The sequence below is a fragment of the Astyanax mexicanus genome, chromosome 5, assembly GCF_023375975.1.
Source record: "Astyanax mexicanus isolate ESR-SI-001 chromosome 5, AstMex3_surface, whole genome shotgun sequence".
Classification (NCBI taxonomy): domain Eukaryota; kingdom Metazoa; phylum Chordata; class Actinopteri; order Characiformes; family Acestrorhamphidae; genus Astyanax; species Astyanax mexicanus.
The window spans coordinates 23,356,842-23,383,597 of record NC_064412.1 but is presented as its reverse complement, the minus strand read 5'-3'; the positions used below and the strand labels follow the sequence as shown (position 1 = coordinate 23,383,597).

Genomic DNA, 26,756 nt, shown 5'->3' with positions numbered 1-26,756 from the left:
GAAAGAAGAGAGCAGAAGGCTTACTGCAGTGCTTAGTGCAGTGACTGTAGGAGACATCTGAGCTTCCTAAGGGAGACTCCACTTACTCCCGTTGCAAGTGCTGTGCATGGACAGATGTGAGATAACAGAGTTAAGGGAGAAATCTGGTTTAAAATGGGCTAAAACCTTTTGTCAAATAGCCCACCTCCATTCACCCCCAGCCTTCTTAAATTCAGCACTTTTAGCCGATGCTCCCAACAGCCTTACAATGCTATTGATGGGGGCATAGCGCTGCCCATGCAAATCTAGAAATCTGTATTTTTATACCATTAGCATGGCTAGAAGTACCTCATCTTGAAACGTCTTGAAATTAAGTCATGATAAATCTAATTAGGAGTTTGGACAAAACTACAGCTGATAAGTATACTGGCTGGGGGTTTTGCTTTCTCAATTCCTGCAGGAAATAAAAAATAATAATAAGCTAGCACTTTTTCTTCTAATGTGTTTTTAGTTTTTTTAGTTTTGGTAGTCGGCTGAGGTATTCTAGTTTATATTTGAGGAATCAGGGGTTGAATAGAAAAGATGGTAGAAGCTTGGCTAGCTTTTAGCTCAGCACAGATCCTCGTTTTGCTTCCCTAGCTTTTGTTCAATCTTTGGCCGATTTTGAGATTGTGAGCCTGGCAGTGATACGCGTGATCTCCAGTTAACATAATCAGCATCATCATATCTTCTGAAGTGGCTGTCACATTTTACCCTCAAAGGGGGTGGCATCATTTAGATTTTTATCTTGTGCGCTGTGTGTGTGTAAGCAATGTGTGTGTGTGTGATGCTCCAAGCCATGGCATTGCACATTCACAATTGAGCGTGGATCTCCAGATTAGTATGTATGTGTTATCTCAGTGTGTGTGTGTGTGTGTGTGTGTCTCACCTTTGCCGTTGTATCTTGTCAATCTCATGAGACGTGACAGTGCAGTAATTGATCCACACACACACACATGCACACACACACACCCACACCCACAGGAATAGCGCTTTGCTGTCAGTGACTAGCGCTAGCTTTCAGTTCTTTTTAACTTCCGCCCCCCCATCCCCTGCTGTCACCCCTCCTGTCATCACCGAGCGTTCCCTCATCACCTCCTTTTTAGCTTCTCCTCTCTTCCTTTTCCCTGTAGAGAAAATGGCTTGGAAAAATAGATCAGACTTCACACGTTCTGCTAGCCTCCTGTGCTAATTAACCAGATTCAACCCATCTCTCTCTCTCTCTCTCTCTCTCTCTCTGTCTGTCTCTCTGTCTCTGACTCTCTACCAACATCTCTCTCCACCTCCCTGGAGAACTAATGGGAAGCTATGGCTGTTTTTGTAACTGTCAGTGCTGTAGTAGCATTAGCTACAGGGCTATGCTAAATAATTTATAGCCAGTCGCCTCTCTTGCCTAATGAAAGCTTGTGGTCAATTCTAGGCTGTATCTATGCTGTAGTTTCTTTTCCTCTCTTTCTTTCTTCTTCACTTTACTTTCTATACCTCTTAGTATAAATACATTGATTTTATATAAGGGTATGATAGATAAAGTGTCCATGTGTGTGTGTGGTCCATGCACATTGTACAGTACATTCGCATATATGACACATATATGTGCTGTGTGTCACATGAATGTAAAGTACAATGTCTCCCCGGTGGTCCTCACTCTCTGTGTACTCTCATGGTTTCCAGGGCTGCTCTCGTCACTGAAGAACAGATGTTACATGTTCATCTCTCGCCTCCAGATGTCTGCGGCAATGTGCAGTAGTTAGATCCATCAGGGAGGACAAGATTGGTGAGCGGACACTTCCTACCACACAGCCAGCTCCCTGTCTGTTTATTGTCATTATTAGATAGGAAGGGTGCAGAGAGAGAGAGAGAGAGAGAGAGAGAAACAAAGATTTAAAGGGAGACAGAGATGAGCTACACATAATCCGTGCATGGAATTTCCCCAGAGCTTCTAGAGCATTCATTTAGTCCTCCTTACTGACCATGTCCTTTTGTAAATGTTAACATCCTGTAGCCTATTTTATAATTTTCATTGCCAGAAAATTGTACAGTAAAAAGATCTAACATGACCATAAAAATACATAAAAAAACAACACAAGAAAGCATAAAAGACATGAATTCAGGACAATGTACCGTATTTTTCACACTATATGTCACACTTAAAATCATTTAATTTTCCCAAAAATCGATATACAGGAGTTTCAGTTACCAAGGCTGTAGCAGTATTAGCATTAACCGCTAATCGCGTTAAGTGCTAGCTCTTTTGCTGTTCAGAGATGAGTACTATCGGCCTGTAGCCTATGCATTTACTGTAGTAAAACAACCTACGTGGGACAAACTGCTAGCTAATATCGCCCAGGCGTACCAGAACTCTCAGGGTTCCTCAGTGTCGGTTGTCATTTAATAGCGCTAATTGCAGCTAGCGGTTAGCCACTAATGCTAATGCTCCTGCACTCAGCCCTAGTAGAAATCTGGAAATCTAGGCGTACTGTAAATAATTTTTGTTTATTTATTATTTATTTATACTGTAAATAAAAGTGCTTTACTCACTCAAAAGAACAGTTTTCAGGAGAGAAATCTGTGTAGATTAACATCCAGTGTTCATTTGACTTTAAGAGAAAATGTTGTTTTAAGAATTACAGTTTTGTTTACTTATCTTAGCTTTACTTAACTTAGTTACTCAAGTAAAGACACCCCTGTTCCTTACTAGTGTCGCATAATGCTCCTTATAATCCAGTGCGCCTTATGCTTAAAAATAGACCATAGTGTGCCTTATAATCTGGTGCACCTTATAGTGAGAAAAATGTGGTAAATAAATTAAATCCAAACACAAATCAATATGATACAACAATTGTTTCTGTCTAAAGCTGCTGTAGATGTATAAACTCAATTAATTAGTGAAGAGGGATCACATTTATTATACAGATAATACACTCATCACCAAAAAATATTTACACCCAAAAGGTAGCTTGAACTGGGTTGCAATTCTATTCATGAGAAAGATAAGTCAGGGAGAGGTCTGGCGATGCAGCTAGCCAATGTATAGCATCTGTGTCTTCATGGCAAGCTTTTGAGGCAGCAGCAGTATGTGGCTGAGCATCGTCCTGGTAACATTCTAGTCGTCAGGCTTGCAGTTTTGAAAGCTTTGTGTGTTTTGGAGGATCTGTGTGTTTTGTATCTCGTGGATGGAATTGGACACTGATATATTGATTGATTCAGTTAAATTGATGTGAATTGAGGTAGTCATAAAATAGGTTGTTAAATAGTTAGAATACTTACATTTACATTTACGGTATTTAGCAGACGCCCTTATCCAGAGCAACTTACAACAGTGCTTCGATGTTACTTCAAATATCCGAAGCTAGTTTGTAGACTAGGATCAATAGATACAGAGAGCTTGTTCATGTTTAGAACCCTAGGAACCTTTTTTTTTTTTTGGATTAGTTTAGGATCTCTTTAAAAAAAAATGTGTCTTTAGTCGATGTTTAAAGACCGCAAGTGACTCTGCTGTTCTGACAACCAGTGGAAGTTCATTCCACCACCTTGGTGCCAGCACAGAGAAGAGTCTGGATGTCTGTTTTCTGTGTGTTTTGAGGGATGGTGGTTCGAGCCGAGCCGTACTGGAAGCTCTAAGAGCTCTTGGTGCAGATCTGGCTTTGACCATTGCCATCAAGTATGATACTGTGTTTATTGGGTTGTTTACAAATTGTGCAATAACTGTAAACTGGCTTTAATAATGATATTTTATAGCAGCGTTCCTTGTGAGAAATATGTTCGCGATTCAGTTGCTCAACAGCTGGGAGTATTAACATCTTTTCCGTTGGCATTCTGTAGAAGTAACACCACCATTTATGTGTATTCGGAGCAGATATGGGAGTCTCAGGGTCACAGTAAGGTAAACACTGATAGCAGCAGGCATTTGGGAGTTGCCGTTTCTGCTTCTGCTTGCAGCTCTGCATGGATCTGTTTCTTCTTTACGATTCAGCAGAACTGATCGGTGGTCACTGGTGCATCTGCTGAGCCTGTAGACCTGCCTGCAGGTGTGTAGGTGTGTATGTGTGTGTGTGTGTGTGTGTGGGACATTCATGCAGTCACAGGCAGACAAATCAAATTCATCCTTCCCTCACTTCCTCTGTGCACTCTGTTATTTGATTAGGTTAATTTAATTTCATCCGTGCTGAATTACAAAATAAACAGTGACGTTCAATTATAGCTCATATTTAGGTGGTCCGCTGAGATAAATGTCAGCCACAGTATAATACAGATAGCCTGCACTGAGCATTTAGGAGAGTCAGTCAATTTATTCCAGCTGATGAAGTAAAATAGCTTGCTGCATGTGAGGTTGACGGGAGGTCATATACTGGCCTCTTCATTAATGTAGTTTCTTTTTAAATAATACGCTCTTCTTCCATCTCTCTCTCTTTCTCTCTCTCTCTCTCTCCCTCTCTCTCTCGATCTCTCACTTAGTATCTAATTAAACAGACCGTGCTTTAGTGCTCGGTTCCATGCAGATAATTGTCTAGGGGGGCAACTTCACTTTAGTCAGCAATTACAAGCTGCGTTCCAGCTTTGGCTAATTAAGACTCAAGGACAGGCAGTGTATTTGTGTGGCATTAAGCATTTGCAGGGCAGGGAACACACCTGATCCCTTCCCCTTCACCGCGTTGTTCCTGTGCCCCCCGCCAGGAGTTAAGAAGCTGTATATGTTCTGGGTTTGCTGCAGTCTATCGGATTCTGAGGATTCAGCTGTCAGTCAAGCTCAGACTCACACTGTTCCAGAGTCTGCCTCCAGCAGAGTCACGAGAATGAACACAGACAGTGTTTATAGGCTGAGAAATCTCATTAAAATAGGCAACATTTATTAGTGTTATTCTGACCAGAATTCCTGAATTCCTGTTTCGTTACTACAGTATTAGCATGGAAAAAAAAGGGTTTCATGTTTATTTAAAAATTTTAGGGTTCATACGGTCATGAAAAACCTGGAAAAGTCATGGAATTTGAAAATAGCAATTTCCAGGCCTAAATAAATAAATAAAAATACCCAAAAAGTTTTGGAAAAGTCATGGAAATGTGGTCTACAATCCTTTGTGTTTCCATTTATCAATAAATAAAATCTATTTTGAGCTAAAAAAAAAATACATCAGCGCAGAGTTAATTTAGTAATTTAGCCCCACACTATGAAGCTCTCAGGAGCTGACACTCATTTCATTATTTAAGATTGTGTATCAACATTATTAGATTAATTCAATTTTAAGTGTAGTTTTAGTTGATTTTTGGTTTTATTGTCCATCTCTGCACTGCTGTTTTAAAAATCGTATGGTCATGAAAAATTCCCTTCAAGGCATGGAAAAGTCATGAAAATATCATGGGGAATTTATTAGTTAAAAAGTGTATGAACCATGATATTTTCACATTAATTTCAAACCATATCCATGTAAATTATATTCATATATGCCAACAAAAACAGAGGGCATGGGAACCCTGGGTCATTTGCACTCCTAAAACTGAAAATGAAGAGAGATTACATGTAAACAGATTGGGAAAGGTAGCCTGGGGGAATGACTACACATTGACAGTGAGTGCGTCAGGAAAGGTTTTGCCCAGTAAGGCAATAAATGGCACCAAGAGCCAGTGGTTTGATGTGTTTTACTCATCAGTTTTGCACTTCCCAAGGCCTTAGTACACTCAGTCAGTATAACCTTTAAACCTGATAATTGAATTGAATAAATTAACTTTAACTCAAAATAAGATGATCTTACTCAAATTAACAGAGTTTAACATTTGCTGTTGTGTTTTACAAAGTACCCAAACCACTGTACAAAAGTATTGTAAGATCTTAACTGTTGGACTAATGCTGACTATCTTGAACATACACTCGTAAGTTGGTTTTGTAGATGTTGTGATCAGAATCTCACTACTGGTCACCATTTCTAGACTAGCACTGTCTTACAGTTCTGGCTCCTAATGACTATGTCTAAGAAAAAAAAAATACAAAAAATAATATTTTCTCTTGCCTTATGCTCTCTAAACCCATCCCACTGTGACGAGAAGAATTTGTTTGCTCCCAAAAACAGCTTTCTCAATAATGGTGTGAGGGAAGTAATTGATTCAGCCTGAATATTGGATGAGCCATATGTATTGCGTAATTTGAAATATAGAATATTGCCAACGCCTCTCTATTTTTCTACTGTATACCACTCCATGCCACGACTGCAAGTGGTTATCTCATAAGCCACTTTCTTGAGTCACTGTTGTCTTGCACCTTTGAAGAGATTTGCTTTCATGAAAATGCTCAAACCTTCTTCAGTGCAAATTCCAAGCCTCTGGCCCAGATTGCAGGATCAAAATCAGTCCCATATGCCACATCTGGCTGAATTCCCTCCCTCATGAGCACTGAAGGTAGTTAAGATTCACAAACATGCCCTCAGGAGTTGCACCATGGTTACTTTGAAGCACTGAAGCAGCATGTCGAAGCGAGATCATCTTTCTATGTTGAGTTATCCATATCTCTCTATGTTTCATTACATATATTACAATAATTGCATTTTCAGGGTCTCAGTGCATTCACTTCCAATGTTAACGATGCAAATATGTCCTTTCCTTTATCAGTTACTCCATTTTTAATGAGTTGAGATGATTTGATAATTCAACTGAAATCAGTGGAAGCAGTCTGTTGCTTCAGAAATGATTCAGAGCTGAAAACATGTCTGTATCTTTGCAACAAGCAGACATTTCTTGAACCAGCGCAGTTGGGCAACGGTTATAAACATACATCTCTTCCTGTGCCAGATTTAATTTGCATGGAATGTGCATGTGTAATGTTGCTGTTTTCAGTGTTTAAATAAAATGTCACCTCAGTCATTATGCAGCAATTTCTGGCAATGCAAACAGAACCCCAGAGAAGAATCTTGAGTGTATAAGCAATTTATATTAATCTTAGATAAATATCTGCAAACTGTTTTCCATTGCCTGCTTCAATGAAGCGTAAATTGTGAGGTAGTTTCTTGCTATCCCCATCTGGGATGAATAAAACTCAGTTGCACCCTAATGGTCGTTCTCTAGTAGATGTCCTTGTGATTTGCTTACTCTTGTAGTGCCTTTTATGGCTTTTAAGAAGCAGCATTTTATTTTCAAAGATAAGATGCACTAAAAACCTGGATAGAGAAACTGATAGCTAATAGTGCTGTTAAAGAAGATTTCAGTGATGCTTCAAATTAGGGCTGGACGATATGATAAAATGTTATGATGATGCACAATATTTTTTACATGTTTTTACAAGCAGACAAAATCCATTAGTAGCAGCAGAATCTTATAATTTTCTAATTGAATTCTACAGTTATTTAAATACAGTAATTTCTATCTGCATTGTAAATGTCTTACGTTTTTTGATAACATATTTTTTTTTCTGTCCACAGCCTGCCAGTAATTAGAAGACAGACAGGTGTCCATGACACCAAAAAATCACAAATGATGGACAAGAAAAGTGGTAAGAGAAGAATAACATTATTAAAGATCTATATACACTATATATTTAGTTACCGTATTTTTGGCACAATATGGCGCACCGGATTGCAAGGCGCGCTATCAATAAATGTCTATTTTCTGGTCTATTTTCATACACAAGGCGCACTGGATTACAAGGTGTATTAAGGAACACTAGTAAGGAACAGTGGTGTCGCCATGTTTTCCTTCTAATTCAGCAGAGACCTGTAAAGCTAGATTAAGCTAAGTAAACAAAACTGTAATCTTAAAAAAAATTTTTTAATGTTAATCTAAGTTTGATTGGGTAAGTAAAGCACTTCTGTTTATGTACAGTAAGCTTAAATTTCCAGATATCCACTAAGGCTAGCCGCAGTTAGCAGCTAATGCCGACCGACAGTCCTACACTGAAGAACTCTGAATGTTCCAGTAAGCCAAGGCGATTTTAACTCGCGGTTCATCACACATCGCTTTTTAACCCGGTAAATGCGCAGGCTACAGGCAGATAATCTTCACCTCTGAACGGCAAATGAGCTAGCGCTGCAACTAGCGACTAATGCTAATGTTGCTCCAGCATTGCTAGCCGAGTTAGCAGAAGGCTACAGGCTGATATATTCACTTCTGAATGACAAAAGAGCTAACATTTAGTGTGGTTGGCGGGTAATGCTAATGCTGCTCCAGCAGTGCTAGCCAGGGTTAGCAGGATTTTAAGTGCGCCTTATAGTGTGAAAAATACGGTATTTTACTTTGGGTAGCACCCGTTGCTGATATAGATGAGCAAATGCCTACACACATCTTGTCTAATCACTGTATAAAAGAAGTACTGCCAAACGAATGTGATCCTCTGGAGCAAATAAAGATAGATCGGTTGGCCCTAATGCCTAATTCCAGGTGTGGGCTAGAAGGGTGTAGATCCCCAACATTGACCTGTGGAACAATGGAACTGTGTACTTTGGTGCTCCATCCAATGAAATTGGAATGAGTTATGTATGAGATAATGAGGTAGTGATCGTCCAGTTTCCTGACCTCACTAATGGTCTGGTAGCTGAATGCAATCAAATCTTCACAGCACAGCAAAAGAAGACAGTATTTTGATTATACCCCATATGTTGTTGAGTACAGTTTGCTTATATCCAGATAAGAGGTAGCAAATCTGTTTTTAAATCTCGTTGGATATGATTTGTGTTTCAGCAAATGGCTTCTCCAAGGCCTCTGAAACTGGAGGACAGAGGAAACAGCTGCCCTACTCTGTGGAGACACCTTATGGCTTCACCCTCGATCTGGACTTCCTAAAATATGTCGATGACATTGAGAAGGGCAACACCATCAAGAGGGTGCATATCCAGCGTAAGAACAGAGGTCCAAAATACAGTACACTGCCACGCAACTTTAGCCTTCCTGGACATGGCGCGAGACCTGCTGCCAAGGACACCTGGGCCAACACCTCCACCCTGGGGTCCAAGCCCAAGTCCCGTGTTACTGAGGTCCAGCAACTCTTTGAGTTCAGAGCAAGTGATGGCAGCTCTAGTAGTGGCAGTGGAATCTCCACCGCTGGTCATTCCAAAGTCCAAAACACTGGCTACCTCTCATCCTCCAAACCCGCAGATGAGCCCCTCGTCCAGGCTTCCTACAAAGAGCAGCAACTGAGCCTTAATGTGAGGCCACACTTGTTTCGGGCTTCCAGCATGCCTGTTAATGTCCCGCAAAGAAGACTCTCAGACTCAATGGATGAGCAAAGCCCTCAATCTCAGAACGGCTCAACTGAGAGACTGTTCCGTCCTGTGGAAAGCAGTGATAGAAGAGGAAGTGTTCCTCAGGATCGAGCTAGCCTGCATCAACAGATAACAGCAGCATTGAAAAGGGTGCGCGAACTGGAAGAGCAGGTCAGGACCATACCTGAACTGAAGTCCCAGATTTGTTCGCTAAGAGAGGAGAAGGAGAAACTGCTTCAGAGGATTCAAGAACAGGCGGAGAGAAAGGCAGAACCAAGTGAAAAATCCCAACCTGAAGATAGCACTGAGCATCCTGTAGCAACACAGCAGCAAGAGAAAGCCTCAGCCTTTTCGGAGGACACTGTAGTTGACCATAAATCTAAACCACCAGCATCAGCAGAGCCAACTGTAGAGCCACAGACCACAGAAGGGCAGGACTTGGTGGCGCAAGACCTCGCAGAGCAAGAAACTTCCAAATCAGCTGTGTCGGTTCAGCCTGTGCCTGTGCCAACTGTGATGTCTGTCCCAGTTATACTTATAGAAAAAGTCGAGAGTCCTACAGATTCAGAAGAATCTGAGAAACAGTTGGAAGAGTTCAAACACGAGGCTGAAATACCAGAAAGTCTTTCAGAACAAGAACTGGAAAAGCAAGAGGGAACACAAGACACCTCTTTGGAAGATAAACAGTTAGAGCTATCAGAACAACAAGCAGACACATCTGAATACACAGCTTCCCAAGGGAAAACTGAGAAAGCAGAAGCCGCTGAAGGATCAGGTGACGCAGGAGATAAATTGACCTCCACTACACAAGAACAAGAGTCTCTTGCTATCCAAGAATTACAAGTCAAAATTAAGACTTTGGAAGAGAGCTTAAGCCAGGCCAGTTGTGAGCTAGAAAAGACAAATTCCTTACTGAGAGAACAGATCGAGGAGAATAAATTAAAGGACCTTACAATTCAGGAACTAAGCGACAAAGTTATGGAGTCTTTTGCAGCCAGCATACAGCAAGAAACCACACCTCCACCAGAGCCTAGGCCACTTCCTCAACTCATTGTAACTTGCGATGTGTCTGTCAGTACAGATAGCAAGAGCGTCTCAGAAAAGGCCGTGTTGACAGACGCCGAACTTCAACCTGATGACGGTCCCAAAGAAACAGACCTAATTAGCTCCAGCACTCAAACAACTATAATCCAGACGCGAGATATTGAGGTGCTAGCACAGGTGATGACAGCTGAGAAGGTTGTGGGGGTGGAGGTTTCTACAAGTGACCAGGCAGTTGAGACAGATGTTCCAATTAGCCCTACAGATAATGCACAAGAAGATACAGATGAGCAGAGAGATGATGCAAGATACAGTATAGACATAGAAGATACAGTCGAAGTGCAAATCAGCGAAAGCATCATGATTGAAAGTGATGTGGCTGAAGGGTATGTCATAGTGGAAAAGACTGAAGGTGAGCTGGTTGAGACTGTAGCCGAGGAGAATACAACTGTTAGGTTATCGACTGTGGAGTACAAGTTACCAGAGAGTGTGAATGTAGAAAGGGTTGTCATAGAAACCTCAACGGGAGATACAAGCACAGGAGAATCTCAGCAAGGCCAAGACCAAAAACAAGAGCAAGGACAAGACACTCAGCCACAGCCACAAACCCAGCCTCAGAGGTCCACTGAAACCGCCACTTCCCCTGCAGCCATAGGCCAGGTTGTCAATCGGATCCAGGGGCTTCTTAATGAGCAGTGGGCCAGCCTGGGCAGCGGGAGCCAAGAGGGGAAAGGAGAAAGCTCCCAGAAGCAGCCTGTCTCAAAGATCAGCTCCATCCAGAGTCATCTCAGAGGCTCTCTCAGTGCTCTCTCAGCCTTTTACTCTCCTGTTCAAAAAGGAGGTGCAGCAAAGCAATCGGGTAAAGTAAATTTTCACTGATGCATACACTACATATACACTGTACATGTTAAAATGTTGAAATGTAACTCTCTCCATGTTAATTTAACAACATATGTGTTGATTTAACTCTGTCAATTTTACTGTGTATCCATTGGTCTTATCTGAGATTATCTTTTGTGTTAAGCACTTTTAGCTAGACAACTGAGCACATTCTATTATTCCAAATCCAGTCTCCCCTTTTAAACCAAGTATCCTAATCTATTGGACATTAGCCAATGCAGAAGTGAATAACCTTTTTATATATATTTTTTGTATATTTTTAATTAACTTAATTGAAAACTAAACAAGTAATAAGCAATTAAAACAACCTCTGCAGCAAACTCTACTTAAAATATCTGCATTTTTTGCCAATGTAAATGCATTAGAGATGTAAGAATATATCCATACATTGGTGTATCGCAAGATTTTGTTTTGCAATACTATATTAATAAAAAAAAACAGTTATTATTTTACATTTTACATGTAAACAAATCCCAGTATATTGCAATATATAATCTGAAATGTAATCATGAAAAAGATGCATCAAACCAAGCTGAACTGCTAGACTTTTTGCACCAGGAGTAGCATAAAGTTAACCAAAAGCAATGTGTTAGACTGATGGAGGAGAACATGCCAAGATGCACGAAAACTGTGATTAAAACCAGGGTTATTTCACTAAATATTGATTTCTTATTTTGAATTTGGGAGAAATATTGTCCGTAGTTTATAGAATAAAACAAAACTAAAGTGGTCTCTAATTTTTTTCCAGAGATCTATACAGTACTAAAATGCATAGCTGTTTTATAATTGACAAAATAAAAAAAATAGTAAAAAGAAAAAGTAGGAATAAATTGAAAAACTAAATATGAATGTAAAAAGCCTCTACCATATTGTATCATATAAACATTTATCTTTTGTATATTATTATGTTCCATCACTATTCTGATAATGCGTTGTGGATAAGGAGCTACTAATATATTATTTATGTGTGTCAAACTTGTTATTTCCAAAAACATTAAGCTAAAAGAACATTTTTTTCTGTACTTATGATAGTGAAGATTAGGTGCTTGAAATGTCTCAAATTTAGTTATGCTCCAGGAGATGTTTATGAAAGGTAAATCTGGTAGATCTTCTCTGATAGATATGATACAGTCTTTCAGTGAAGCTGTCTGCCTTAAACGCTTGTGGTATGTGAGGAGGAGATGGATTTGGAGCACTTCAGTTGAGGACGCTGACAGCCTGGTATTTCCAATCTAAAGAAACATTTCTAAAGGAATCTGCTGTATTAACCTATACTGGATTCATGCAGTGTTCGAATGTGCATGCTCTGTACTCTCATTCATAAAACAGCTTTTATTCCGTTTTGCTATGGAAAGACCATGAGCTACTGCAGCATTGTGTAGACAGAGGTCTGCATACTGTAAGCCAGATCTGTTTGGAAGAACATGTTGACATTTTGGAAGGCATCTGGCTCAGATTACAGTGCTTACAAAATGTTGTGGTGTCATAAACATTGGCATATACTTACATATGTGCAATCACAGTCATTTGACGTTAGCCTTTCTCAATAATTTCTTTACAATGAACAATGTACGGAACAATTATACATTTAATAGTATAATTTGTGGTTGTATAAAAGGAAGGGATGTACCAATTTTTTTGCAACTAAAAATATATGGCTAAACACAGCAGTTATTTTAGTGTTTCGCCGAATAAAAGAAAAGACTAAATATTTAATCAAGACAATGAATTCCTTTTATTTTTAAGTCATATTTCATTGAGCTCACCACAGGAATTGAAAAACAAAGCCAAAAGGAGGCAAACAAATACCAGTTTAAATTTTTACATTCTAATCACATATATTAAACTAAAAAAGAGTTATGCATCATTTATCGTATTTGGTATCAGTTTACTACTATTTTTACAAACTAAATTTTTTTCCGGTTGAATGAAACGAGAAGGTATAGTTAGTAATGTTAGCTGAGCTGGCTTCGTATTTTTATGTTTGTTTACTAAAAGACTTGCTGCATATCATATGTGTGAATTTTACTCACATACATATGTATGATTAAAATAGCACTACTAAAGTAAATTCAGGGTCAAAATTGCACTGCTGAGGTAAATGTATTGTGCTTTGTTGTTGTATGCTGTTATGAGATTTTAGGTGTTTAATAAATATTTTTAAACTGAAGTTTTGAAATTACTTTTGCTTTAAAAATATATTTAGGCTTTGAAAAGTAATTCAGTGGTGAAAAAGTGGCAACTGGACCAAAATGTATTTGGCCTTGGGTAAAATGTTTCATTTTGTACAGTTTTGACTATAACAAGAGCAAACATAATGTTGCTGTAATACAAAAAACATGAATCCCCAAAATAGCAGCTTCAATCATGACAGAAAAAAATGGAAATAAGGTCAAATGGGGCAGTTTAACTAGGCAAGGCATATTTTTTTCTTGTAAATGGAAAACATCAATCAAAATGAATCGTTTTTAATAGTTTTTTCAAAATTAATGTTTTAGAAATTGATCATTTGTTTGGCTATTTTTTTACATCATTGACAAAAAGGCTAAAGATCTATTCCAATCCTCCTTAGTTCACTTGACTTGACTTTCAAATGAAGTCAATATACAAAAATCCAAGTAGTTTCTATTGGCTCATTCATCATCACATTTTGGCACAATGTAAAGGACAGCTGTCAGTTAAAAAAATAAGTAAAAATTGAAAAGCAGCTGACACTTAAAGATCATTTCTAGTTGCAGCAAAGTCTGAACTGTTCTACTTTTGAAAGCTGCTTCTACTGAGTAATCTGTTGCATCAGTAGATGCAGGTATACATAATGGATGAATGCTGCTCCCAGGAACCTTACAAAGCATTAGAGTTTTATAAAGTGTCAGTCATATTCTTTCTGATACAGCAGTCATTTACAAATGCCTTTTCTTACAGGGTTTGTCTTCTGATGAAATAATTATAATGATTTTTATAGTGAAGAAGTATTTCTCCCTCCTGAATCAGTTCATATGTACTTGTGGTGGAAAAGGTGAACAGGTGCAGGGTTGGCAGAAAGCTCCATGTCTGATCATTCTCCCCTCTCCCCAGGCCTCAAATCCATCATGAAGAAGAATGATTATCCTGACAAGCAGGGAGGAGTCAAAAAAAACCTGAAGTTTGTTGGCGTGAATGGAGGGTAAAATATTTTTTGTCAGCTGCGCACTCTCTGCACCCTTTGCATTTTTATTTTCCTGTGGAAAAATGATGTGCTTCATACACTTTGCATAAAATCACTGTCTTTTAAATGATTACTAATGGATTACATTTTACTTTTACTAATAACTGCAATCACCAGCTTATAATGCTCCAAAGAAATGCTCACACATACTCAGCATCTCTCAATCCTTAACGATGGTATTTTAATGTAAAGTGTTGAATAATTCTGTGTTTGCTGCTTCCTCTGTCAGCATCATCTTATAATCTGTTGCTGCATGTTCTTCGCCTTTGTGGTCTTACCTCTTTGTCACCCTTTTTTGCTTTGGATGTTAGACTAAAATGCATTAGAATTTTAGTCCTCTCATGTTCAATTCAGTCATTTTAATAAATAAAAAGACTAAAAATAATGCATTTTAGCCAATGAAATTCAACAGTTTTATTTATAACTGTATTGAATTGCATGTAGCAGGCCACGCTAACTTTTAAAGTCAGTAAGGTTAAGTCAAAAAAAGACTAGACGAAGCTAAACACTTCTAATTCAAAACTAAACAATGATCTCTAGGTAGATAGATTTTAGTAAAGTAGTTTAACAGATGGACTACTTTAGCCACTTCAGGAATAGAACGCTCTGGCCTCACTTGAAGTCTGATCATTCATGACGCCATGCTGTGGGCATGATAGCCAGAGTTCAGCCTCACTTACAAGAAAATACCTTTCAAAGATATCCTCTGACATAACAAATCATAATCAATATACATATTGCTATACCATGTCCATGTATTTTTATTTACAAATCAACAAAACCTGGAATCAAATGAATGTTTTTAATCTATTGTCATGTATATACACTGCACAGTTGAACACCATCATATGTCATCAGATGACTTCTGAGTATTAATTAGATGACTTCTGAGTACAATCAGTTGTAACTTAAACTTATTGGGTCCTATATTACCCCCTGTGCAAAATGTGTTGTGATGCTTATTACTATCTTACACCCCACAAACAGTCTTTTTTTTATGCCTTACGTCTGTGCCGTTTAAATTGCGTTGTGAATATATTTACACTGATGGGCGTGGTGGTCTGGAAGTGAGGTGTGTTCAGGTAAATTTCTGGCGAGTTGCTGTCTTGGCAGTGGAAAACACAGGTGCACTACTGACTGATTTGAACCCTGAAAACAGTCAACACTCAGATGTTCATTGCTATCTTGGAATAGCAGGCCCACTGTATGCGCTTAACGCACATACACCCTAGCTCATCAGAAATAAATAAAATACAAAATAAAATAACATTGCTCTTCCTGTAAATTACCTGCTTGCACCGCACCTTCACAGTGTGAACGAGCAAGTCGTTTGCTCTGCTAAGACGCGCAGAAGCTCTGCGCCATTAAAATACCAATCCACCAAAGTTAGAGCCCATCTGGCTCTTAAAGGAAATGGCAAGTGACACACTGATTGATATTGATATAGATATTTCACGCTATGCCCAAAATACATCCATGATTAATTAAGAGAATTAGTGCATTTTAAGCCAAGCAAGGTGTACTTTTCCCGTCAATACGATAGCAAAGACACACAGACATGCCCTAAATCAAGCTTCCCTTTGCACAGTCAATGGGGCCCATTGTGTTGTATTGTATAGAGTTATACATTCAATTGTACTCTTTTTTTTATGGGTAAATGGTAACTTATTATTGTTATTTTGCTGACTATTGTTATTTTGTTACTTTGCTTGCCTTTAATGATGCATATTTGTAGCATGAACTGCTTGTTGTTTTTTTTTTTCTGTGCAGCATTTCTGTCACATTTTTTGTCCTCATATGAGTCATCAGAAACCATGCTGTTGATGTAGATTACTGTCATTATTTTTGTCAATGGAATTAACACTACTCTCTGTGTCCCTCTACCTGGTCCGTCAGTCATCAAGGTGCATAGGTAGAACCACAGGCTGCGAGGTGTTTGCTTTGTTGGCTGTTGGCATTTTAGCGGGATGTTGATGAGATGTGAGTGAGAAGTGGCGAAGCCTCGATGAGAACAAAGTCTTCTCTTTGCTCTGGAGCACGTGAGGAGTGATAGGTGCAGTCTGGCTGTGGCGGAGGCTCTACCTCAGCTGTGTTTGCCCAGCCCTCAGCACTAAGATAATAACCCTGATGGAGCTGAGCAGACAGTTAGCCCTCCTGTCGGCTGTCTGATCTGAAATGAATGGCTGTGTCCTGATCTGAGCCCCATCTCCTTCTCCGGCCCCACAGTGCATTAGCGGCCCGTTTTTGCAGATTTAGGAGAGAATGAAGGAATAACGTTTGGGTTTCCAATTAAAACTAAACATGATTAGGACTGTCCAATGTGTCAAACTAACAAAGAACAGATACAGCAACTTCACAGCAAAAACAATAGCTACAACAGCAGAAAACAGCTTGCAATACAGCAGAATAATGTGGAGTAGTAATATACTGAATCATCCCTGTCAAGAAAAAATCTTGTATCTTTAAGGTTTAGTCTCTATTAGTCAATAGCTCATTACATTTTGACATAATGAAAGATGCATTAACCAAATTGATTGATTTAATATTTGAAAAAATGGCATAGGTTTGTGTACAGGGTTTAACATGACAGCAAAAAATATTTAAAACATGTTCAATGTCAGTTTATCTTCATACACTGTGCCTTCATATTCCTTCTTCTTTGACCGGACTGTAACTGTCAGCTGTTAGCTTAGTTGCTTCACTTTGCTTTGTAGGCTAAAACCTGCAGATTTCACAGTGACTTATAGCACAGTGGTGACAAATGTGATTTTCTTTTGCCCATGTGGCATCAGTTATTATTATACTAAGAGGAGTCTGACAGTGCTGTTGTTAAAAATGACAGCCAGTAATTTCAGAATTGGAGCACACAGCAAGGATCCAAGCAACCAAAACATCATACCCTAATCAAATTCAGATAGCTTAGTCTTCCTGAGCTCCTCTCCTGTTGACTGTGGGGTTTTGGAAGTGAGGAATACAGTTATTAATTAAACAGTCTTGTGTAAATAATAATTATTATTTTTTTTTTAATAAACAGTCTTTTCTGAAAGCTACAGAAGATTATATTTGATGACATACAGCTCTGGAAAAAAGGGGCCCTCTAAAAATGATGAGTTTCTTTGTTTTTACCAAATTGAAACGATGAATGATCACAAGTCATCAAACCAAGCTGAACTGCTTGAATTTTTGCACCAGGAGGCGCATAAAGTTATCCAAAAGCAGTGTGTAAGACTGGTGGAGGAGAACATGACATTTTGCATGAAAACTTGGATTAAAAAACAGGATTATTCCACCAAATATTGATTTCTGAACTCTTAAAACTTTATGAATATGAACTTGTTTTCATATTCTCTGCATCTTTTTTGTTATTTCAGCCATTTCTCATTTTCTGCAAATAAATGCTCTAAATGACAATATTTTTATTTGGAAATTGGGAGAAATGTTGTCTGTAGTTTATAGAATAAAACAACAATGTTCATTTTACTCAAACGTATACCTATAAATAGCAAAATCAGAGAAACTGATTCAGAAACTGATGTGGTCTCTTCATTTTTTCCAGAGCTGTATATATATATATATATATATATATATATATATATATATATATATATATATATATATATATATATATACACTTGCATTCAAAAAGAATTCCTCTGATATTTTTTTTACTGATTACAGATACACACCAAAGAGTTAAAAGAAATAGAAAAAATATTTTTAGAAAAGGTTCTAAACATAACTGAACACATAAATAATCAATACTTCACCTGTGTCCTTGTTTAATTGCAACAGTTGCATGTCTCCTAATAATTAGACATTAATGAACGGAATGCATCCTTCAGGAATGCTGATCACATTCAGAAACTACTCACAGGACATCTAACCCACTTACACCGCTCGCTTCATTTTCCCTTCCCCAGCAGACTACTTGTATTTGCTTTCCATTAGCAGCAACAAATTATGCTAATGTATTCACAAACATTTATAAATTAACATTATAATTATTTTTATGAACCAAAATGAAAAGGCACCACTTGCTGGCTCTGCTCCCAGTCTGGATGATTTCTTGGTTATCTCAGGGTCACACATGTTTTCCAGTTTGTCTTAAAAGATTTAACTTCCATGACGTAGACTGTCTGTCTCATCGTCCAGCTATGAGTCCACCTCCAGTGAGGAGTCCAGTGGGGAGGAGAATGAGGACGAGGGGAAGGAGGAGGAGGAGGAGGTGGATAGCTCTGAACCAGAGGAGCAGGGAGAGGAGAAGGAGAATGGAGCGGCCCAGGAGGAGGAGGAGGAGGATGAGAAGGAGGCTGCTGCTACTGGGGAGCAGGCTGATGAAGCTCAGGCAAAGGGGTCAGAGTGCTCTGAGGAGCCTAAAGACCCAGAGGCCATTATTGATCCCCAGGAGGAGCAGCCCGTCAGGTGAGACAGAAGGGCCAGGAGTGAAAATACAGTAAAAGGCCTAATTGATCCAACATGGAGTTCCAGTAAGAGGTCCAATTAATCCGATTTAGAGGTCCAGTTAATCTAATATGAAATCCGACTTGCAATGCTTGGTTTAAAATTGACTAGCTTGCCTAAGAGAAAAGTAGCTTGCCTGATGAACAACATTTATTTGAAATGCATCTCAAACAGCAATACATAATATGAGTCGCTCCGGATTATAAAGCGCATTATCAATAAATGTTTATTTTCTGGTCTGTTTTTATACGTAAGGCACACCAGATTCTAAAGCGCATAATGTGACACTAATAAGGAACACAGTGGACACAGTGTTTAAAAACTCCAGCAGCACTGCTGTGTCTCTCGTACCAGTACAACATACACTAGCACACCATCATCATGTCAGTACAGTCTCTGCAGTGCTAGTAATGACTCACTACCCACATACTACCTGCTCTACGGTGGTCCTGAAAAACAAGGTAAAAGGAGAACAATAAAGTATTCAAAGAAGCTACAGTCTGTAAAAAAAGAAAATAAAAAATTATATATGTCTAATGCACCAGGCGACAGATTAAACTGAGAACTTATATTAGGTATTTTAGAACAAAACCTAAAAAAAAAAAATTCAACAGATTTAATACTGTTTATCTGTTTATCACTGTGAAGCTTCATGTTGGAGTAGTGGATATCGCAGTGCTCTGTCTTATCTTTAATCATCAGCCAGTAGACTGAAAGCAGACAGTGTTGAGTGACAGGCTCAATAAACCCAACCACTGGGCTGTTTCATGAGAACAAGCTCAACCGGTCTGACCTCGAGATCCTTAAATCATTTTACCGTGTCTGTAGGAGAGTAGATGACAGTATGGATGTCTTGCATTGTTAGCAAATAAAACAAAACACAGTATATTGTTTTAATCAGGCATGACCTAAAGAAGGACCTCCAGACACAGCACACATTGAGTGAACAGCAGGGTGGGATGGAGAATTCCATGCGTCATTTAATATATTGGTAACAGGTTGTTTGAAGAGCAAATCCCGAATTGCTCTTAACCAACATTACCAACAACTTTAAAGTACATGTTTTGTTTATTTGAATGATGAAATGTCAATCAAGATTTCTGTAGGCTCTTTTCTACAGTAAATCTGTATTTAAGAGAATGAATGCTTCTTGAATGTGGATGCATGACCTTGTGTTTTACCCTTACATTAAGACTCATACAGGTCATTTTCAAAATGTATAGATACAGTTTTAATCTTATATCTGTATAGATTTATATCAGTTTATTACCACGTTTAGTTGTATGCAATAGTTTTGACACCCCTGTTTAAACGTTTTTTTGCCACTATGATCAGGAGAATGCTGGTTCGAATCCTGGTCTTGCAGCTTGCCATCAGCTGCCGGAGCCCTGAGAGAGCACAATTTGCCTTGCTCTCTCCGGGTGGGTAGATGGCGCTCTTTTCCTTTTTAAATATTTTTTTTACTTTTATTTAAAAGCCCTCTTCTCTCTCATCACTCCAAAGCATGATGTTGCTCATCACAAGGCGTCTGTGAGCTGATGTATCAGAACCAAGTCGCTGCGGTTTCCTCAAAGCACGCTGTGATGCTACTCAGCAATGCTGCATCTGCAGCAGTTAAAAAAAAAAGGCGGTGGCTGACTTTACTTGTGTTTAAGGAGGTATGTGCCTTCAACATGTCTTCACCCTCCTTGTTTTGTGGCATCACCATTTATGTTGGAAATATATAGCTGAGAAGCAGCTGAATGGGAGAGAGAATTCCCCTAGCTAAATTGGGAGAAAATGTGAAACAAATTAAAATAAATTAATAAAAAAAAGAAAACATAACATAAAATATGGAAGAATTTCTGATTTTCTGATGGTTTTTTTTTACATTTTGTGAATGTGTCAATGATTTTTGATAAAATGCACTTAAATATAATATTTTTTACACTGGCATTCACTAAAAGTGAGTTTTTTTTTCTTTGCTTCAAAGTGATGACGCTGTAAATATGCCAGAATTTTCATACTTGCTTCATTTTACACTCTAGTTTTCAAATAAGAGTAAGGCTTAAATGGGCAGAACTGAGTTCCATGTTGCGAATGTAAACTTATAGGGGTGTCAAAACGTTTGTATGTGAATGTAGTTGACACAAAACCTTTGTTCGGTGTACAAGTTAAACATTATTAAGCTGTTCAATGTCTTGCAGTGAATTTGTTGATAAAAACTTCATGGCTGCTTGTCACTACCTTAAAGACCGAATGGCTGAAGTCTCCACCCCAAATAAAGATATGGTAAGAAATTAAGATATATACTTCATATAAATCGTGATGTTATGTTGGGGGGGAAAGCAGGCTACAACTGCTTGATACATTAAAGCACTTATGATTAAATGTTATAATGTAATAGAGGCGTAGTGCTGTTCTCGCTTACTCTTTTCTATGTCTATCATGTTCAGAGGCAGGTTCTGATGGTGCTCTATCAGGAGTGGTTCCGTGTGTCCAGTCAGAAAGAATCCCAAGAAGAAACAGTCACCCTGTATCTGAGAGAGATCGGGAACCAAACCCCCACCCTGCTGCGCTACATAGTTAACCTGGCTGACGGTAATGGCAACATGGCCCTGCACTACAGCGTTTCCCACTCTAATTTCCCAGTGGTCAAGCTGCTGTTGGATACAGGTGAGAGAACTGTTTGAAATGTTTGTCTCACTGGTCTCAAACGCATAAGGCATCTTTTTAAATATATGTATTTTACATAACTGGTTCAATGACATCTGAAAATTATTTATAGATCGTATGAACTGACATCAGGTTTCTGCCAGGAACAGGCCCCCCTGTTCTGTATGACCCTCTGTCTGAAGAATAATAAATGCCACCTACTCAGACAGATTCCAGAGGCTGAAAGGCACCCAGTCACATCTGAGTCAAAGTTTAGTAATCTAGCCTAAAATGCTAACAGCTAATGGCAACAAAACTAAACGCTTATATCTAGCAGTCAGCTTTTGGAAGATGAAGTTCCCTTATAAATCAGATACAGAGACCATCATTTCTACACTACCTTCTACATGAGATAGTGTGGGCAGCAAGGCATCCATAACACTTTATGAAAAGGTCAAAATATATTATTACTTGACATTAGTGAGGACATTATTAAACGTAATAAATTATATAAAATTTTACAGTTTAAGAATGTTGTAAATCATGTTAAAGGAGCACTTTGTAGTTCTATAATTACAGACTGTAGTCCTTTTGTTTCTCTGCATACTTTATTACCATTCTTTCTCCCTGTTCTTCAGTGGTCAGAACCATGACAGAGCAGTTGTGTGTGGTGTGTGGTGGATCATTCTCAGCATTACCCTGACCCTGATATAGTGATAGTGCAGACACAGCAGTGTTGCTGGAGTTTTTAAACACCTTATGCTAGGTTCAGTCGCCGACAGTTTTTTCGTTGATCGCTGACAAAAACTCTGCTTAGAGTTTTCTATAGATAGCTGGACAGACAGACAGATTCAGATTCAGATAGATGGTAAGAAAGAAAATAATCTTGTATGTGTTTCTAAGGTCTGTGCGAGGTGAACCATCAGAACAAGGCTGGATACACTGCAATAATGCTGGCAGCCTTGACCGCTGCAGAAGGACCTGAGGACATGGAGGTGGCCCAGCAGCTACTGAGCCTGGGCAACATCAACGCTAAGGCCGGCCAGGTACACACAGCATGACCACTTTCTGTGTTACAAGAACACACTAAATTTTACTCTGTTACTTCCAACTGCTGTTACATGTTGTACATGCCTCTTTTCATCCAGTCTCATCATGTTTTTCAACTAAATTTGTGCCCAAATATACACAACTAATAATCATTCTAAAAACCCCAAAGCTTTAATCCCGTCATTTTTTTATATCATATTATCTATTTGTAAAATATTTTTTAGGAAATTATTACCCTATAGATTGTAAATAAGTATATTATAGATATGAATGTATGGTCTGTGCTGTGATCAACATCTCCACTTACCATTCTAGATACATTTAAATACAAATTATTTAAAATGGGTAAAGTTGTGTAAGATTCCATTATTTATATATATATATATATATATATATATATATATATATATATATATATATATATATATATATATATATATATATCTGCAACAAAATTGGCACTTTGTATAGTTCAAGACTTTATTTTGGTGGGTGACCTTTAAATGGCCTATATCTGTACAGGTTCCCTTGAGAGTGAAGGGTAAATACTTAAAAACTATTAAAAAAAAAAATCAAAAATATTGATTGATTTATTTCACACTTGATTAATTAAGAGAATTAGTACATGCCTTTTTTACGCACCAAAGACACACTGGCCCTCCTTAAATCTAGCTGCAGGGTTAATGGCTCTCCTATACATCACTAAAATTGGGCCCAATGTAGTTTTGTAATTACATTTACATTGAAATAATACATTTTGCACTGAAATGTGCAAGTCTGTTTTTAGACTCTCCTCTTTTTATTTCAGTATCAGGAAAATAAACATAAACATGAGAAAACAGTACTGTACTGTACTCACATAGTCTCTTTTCAGTATGTTTACATAACAAAACCATCACCACTACCTCTTTAAGACATAAATATAGTAGGGTTTTGCAGTCCAGAATATGACTAATTTCTAAATTTAGTCAGATACAAAATGTCCCTTACACTGTGCCAAAATTTCCTTATTGAAGGACCAATAAAAATACTTCAAAATGACCTGAAATTAACTCTTCTTATTCTTTTTTTGACTTCCAATTAAGTTTGGAAGTTTTGTCTCTCTCCTGTACAGTTGCTGTTTTGAAGATACTTGTTTTAAATTGGACAGCAATGATATATATAATAAAATGTTGATATTTCGAACAGGTGATGTCAACAGATGATTATAGTCATGCTTTACTGTCCCAACATTTTTTTTTTTATTTATAGGTTAATTTGTCCTTTTGAGCAGCCATCTTCCCAGTGATTTTTAATAATCCTCTGTTTGGGTGTACCTCTGAATAATCTAAATTTGGAGCTAAGCACTAAAACTACGCTCATCTGTCTATCCAAGCAAGTGTCGGGACACCCTACCTCTAGGCTAATTGGTAGGGGCAAGTGATGAAATGAAACTGAACCTAAATTTGCTGAGACTGCCATCAAGCTGTCAGCGCTCAGAGGGAGCACAATTGGCCCTGCTCCCTCCAGGTGGGTAGATGGCGCTCTCTCCCCACATCACTAAGGGGTGATGTCCGCAGCACAGGGCGTTTGTGACCTGATCTATCGGAACCGAGTCGCTGTGCTTTACTTATTTGAAAAGAAGCGGTGGCTGGCTTGAGATGTATCGGAGGAAGCATGTTTTAGTCTTTACCCTCCTGGTGTGTTGGAGCATTACTAGTGAGTGGGTCGGGTAATTGGCTATGTAAATTGGGTAGAAAATTGGAAAAAACTGAAATAAAATTATTAAAAAAAAATTGCTGATACCATTGTACCAGATCAGGACTGTATACAGTGCAAACCAGTGAAACCAAGACAAGCTTGAGGACCTTTGAATCCAGACTTAATGATTCCAGTGCTATCTGTTAAGGTACCAGAGAACACTGGTAATACACAGTTGATGTCTACCAGTGGCTAGACAGTAGGTATCCCCTGTGGATGGATGAGTTGGGTGTCAGTTCTAGTTGTTATCTTGATGAACCCGTGTACTCTCCATATATTTTGTTCACCTGCGGTCCTTTCTCTTCCTGCAGTCGGGTCAGACAGCGCTGATGCTGGCAGTGAGTCATGGCCGCGCAGCGATGGTGCAAGTTCTTCTTGACTGCAAAGCCGATGTCAACGTACAGGACCAAGACGGCTCCACTGCCCTGATGTGTGCCAGCGAGCACGGCCACGCTGAGATAGCCAAGCTTCTGTTGGACGTACCAGAGTGTGACACTAGCCTCGAAGATAAGGTGAGTTGTGAAGACACCTATACAAACAGACACATTTCTTTCTTATTTTTATTATGAAGGAATGGACAAAATGTTATCTATACTTCACTGGAGTAATTAAATATTTCAGACGACTTTTTACTTCTACTTCTTACATTTTCACACAATTATCTGTAATTTCTATTCTTTACATTAAAAAAGAAATAGCCTTGTTACACCTATTACATTTCAGCTTGTTTTCATTCCGGCTTCTCATCCTATACAAGTAAATCTCTCCATTCGGATAGAGTGAATTTAATTGTGGTTGGATAAGAAGTATAAACATAAACCATGCCAACACACTATTGGTTTATATGCGCTTATCCATTGCACCTGCACATTTAACGCCACTCTCCAGCAAGAACATAGCAGTTGTTTGAAGCCTAATGTAAAGGTGATCAGTAGCAGAGATTTAAGAGAACTCAAGCCAAATGTCCCAAATAAGCTTCTTTAATATGTCTGCATTGTACTAAAATGCATTCATTTTTAATAGGCACATTTGCAGCTGAAAAAGGTAGCCTAGAGCATCCTAAATTTTCAACATTAACATTTTATTATAATATTAAAGTCTTTTAGGCTTTAAGAAAATTGTTTTTTGGGAGGTAGGGCCTTACATTTCAGTAACTTTTATACTTTAAATAGTTTTGAATCCAGTACTTTTACATTTTTACTTGAGTAAAAAGCTTAAGAATAGTTAATCAGGTGATCCGAGGATTGCCAGTTCATGGATAGCCAAGGTCATGCTGCATGCTATCAGCAGCCGGAGTCAGAGAGAGCACATTTTGCCTTGCTCTCTCTCTGGGTGGGTAGATGATGCTCTCTTCTCAAATCAACTGTATACCTTTATGTTGGTCAGCACAGACGTCTGTTACCTTACATATATCAAAGCTGGGTTGCTGCATTTTTCTCCAAGCGTGCCCAATGGAGCTGCATCAGAGGTAGTTGGAAAGGTAACCGAGAGGTAGCTGGTTTTACTTGTGTTAGAGAAATCACGTGCGAGCTTTCACCCTTCTTGAGTTGGTGGCATGCAAGTGATAGCTAGTGATAGCTAGATGAGTGGGCAGGGTCATTGGCCTTCCAGATTGGGGAGAAAATAGGATACAATTAAAAATAAATTATTAAGTTAAAAATAAACATTAAATTCAACATTTTCTGGAATCAAGTATGACACTGCCTGTAAAAAAGCTTAAGGTAAATACTATAGGCTCTTTTATTTGTTTATATAATCATTGTAACTGAAATTGTAATAATTTATTTTTTATTGACTGGGGCTGTCCAAACCTTTGCATGCCAGTGTATATTTATAGATATTTAATTGTATTGTAAAATTGTAATGTGGTAATGTAGAGGTTGTGAAGCCCCAATACCTTACACATCATCTGTTCAAAAATACAACATTGCCATCCTGTGGACAAATCTGGTACTAACGTTTTAATAAAAAAAATATGATTTAATTCATTGCAGGAGACATGGATAAACAGAGATTACTTGTTTGGGATCTTACTATTGATTTTATTCGTTATGAAGTAATCTACTTATTTTTATAACGAATGATTGTTTTTTCTTTAAGCAAAAAAATAATAATTAAATAAAAATAGCTTATCCGAGCAATAAAACTATTTACATTAACATGGCAAAGGTGTCTGATATATATTAACATTGCAAAGTGGCAATGTAAAAGCCCAATAAATGTTAAATGAATATAAAACACAATATAAAACACAGTGAGGCAAGTAACTGCATATAAATAAGCATGTCCATCATCTTAGATCTGTTTGAAGAGACCAACCGGAGAATCTCAAATATGCATTATCACTTATTATTCAAACAGCAAGCAAACATTCAAATGTACTTTCCTATTACATCCACATTACAAGCTTCTGGATTTTAACCAATCAGGTTATAGATAGAAACATGTAACACAATATTGAGAATAATCTTTACAAGCAAGTTTTAGCTAAACATTATGGCAAATTAGAAGAAATATTACTAACTAAA

At 38.2% G+C, this 26,756-nt stretch overlaps 1 protein-coding gene across 4 annotated transcripts in view; it reads left to right on the top strand.

Annotated features, from left to right (window-relative positions):
* The window catches only part of kank4 (KN motif and ankyrin repeat domains 4), a 65,910-nt gene that overhangs the window by 36,596 nt on the left and 2,558 nt on the right, over positions 1–26,756 (top strand). For 2 of the 4 annotated variants that reach the window (XM_007248177.4, XM_022675859.2), the window contains exons 3-11: positions 1,690–1,792; positions 7,422–7,492; positions 8,677–11,097; positions 14,214–14,301; positions 18,496–18,765; positions 20,991–21,075; positions 21,240–21,459; positions 22,342–22,484; positions 24,540–24,740. In XM_007248177.4, coding sequence (XP_007248239.3) covers positions 7,474–7,492; positions 8,677–11,097; positions 14,214–14,301; positions 18,496–18,765; positions 20,991–21,075; positions 21,240–21,459; positions 22,342–22,484; positions 24,540–24,740 — 3,447 coding nt within the window. In that variant the 5' untranslated portion in view covers positions 1,690–1,792; positions 7,422–7,473. The remainder of the gene's footprint in view (positions 1–1,689; positions 1,793–7,421; positions 7,493–8,676; positions 11,098–14,213; positions 14,302–18,495; positions 18,766–20,990; positions 21,076–21,239; positions 21,460–22,341; positions 22,485–24,539; positions 24,741–26,756) is intronic. The other 2 variants (XM_007248178.4, XM_007248179.4) reach the window with 2 other exon arrangements.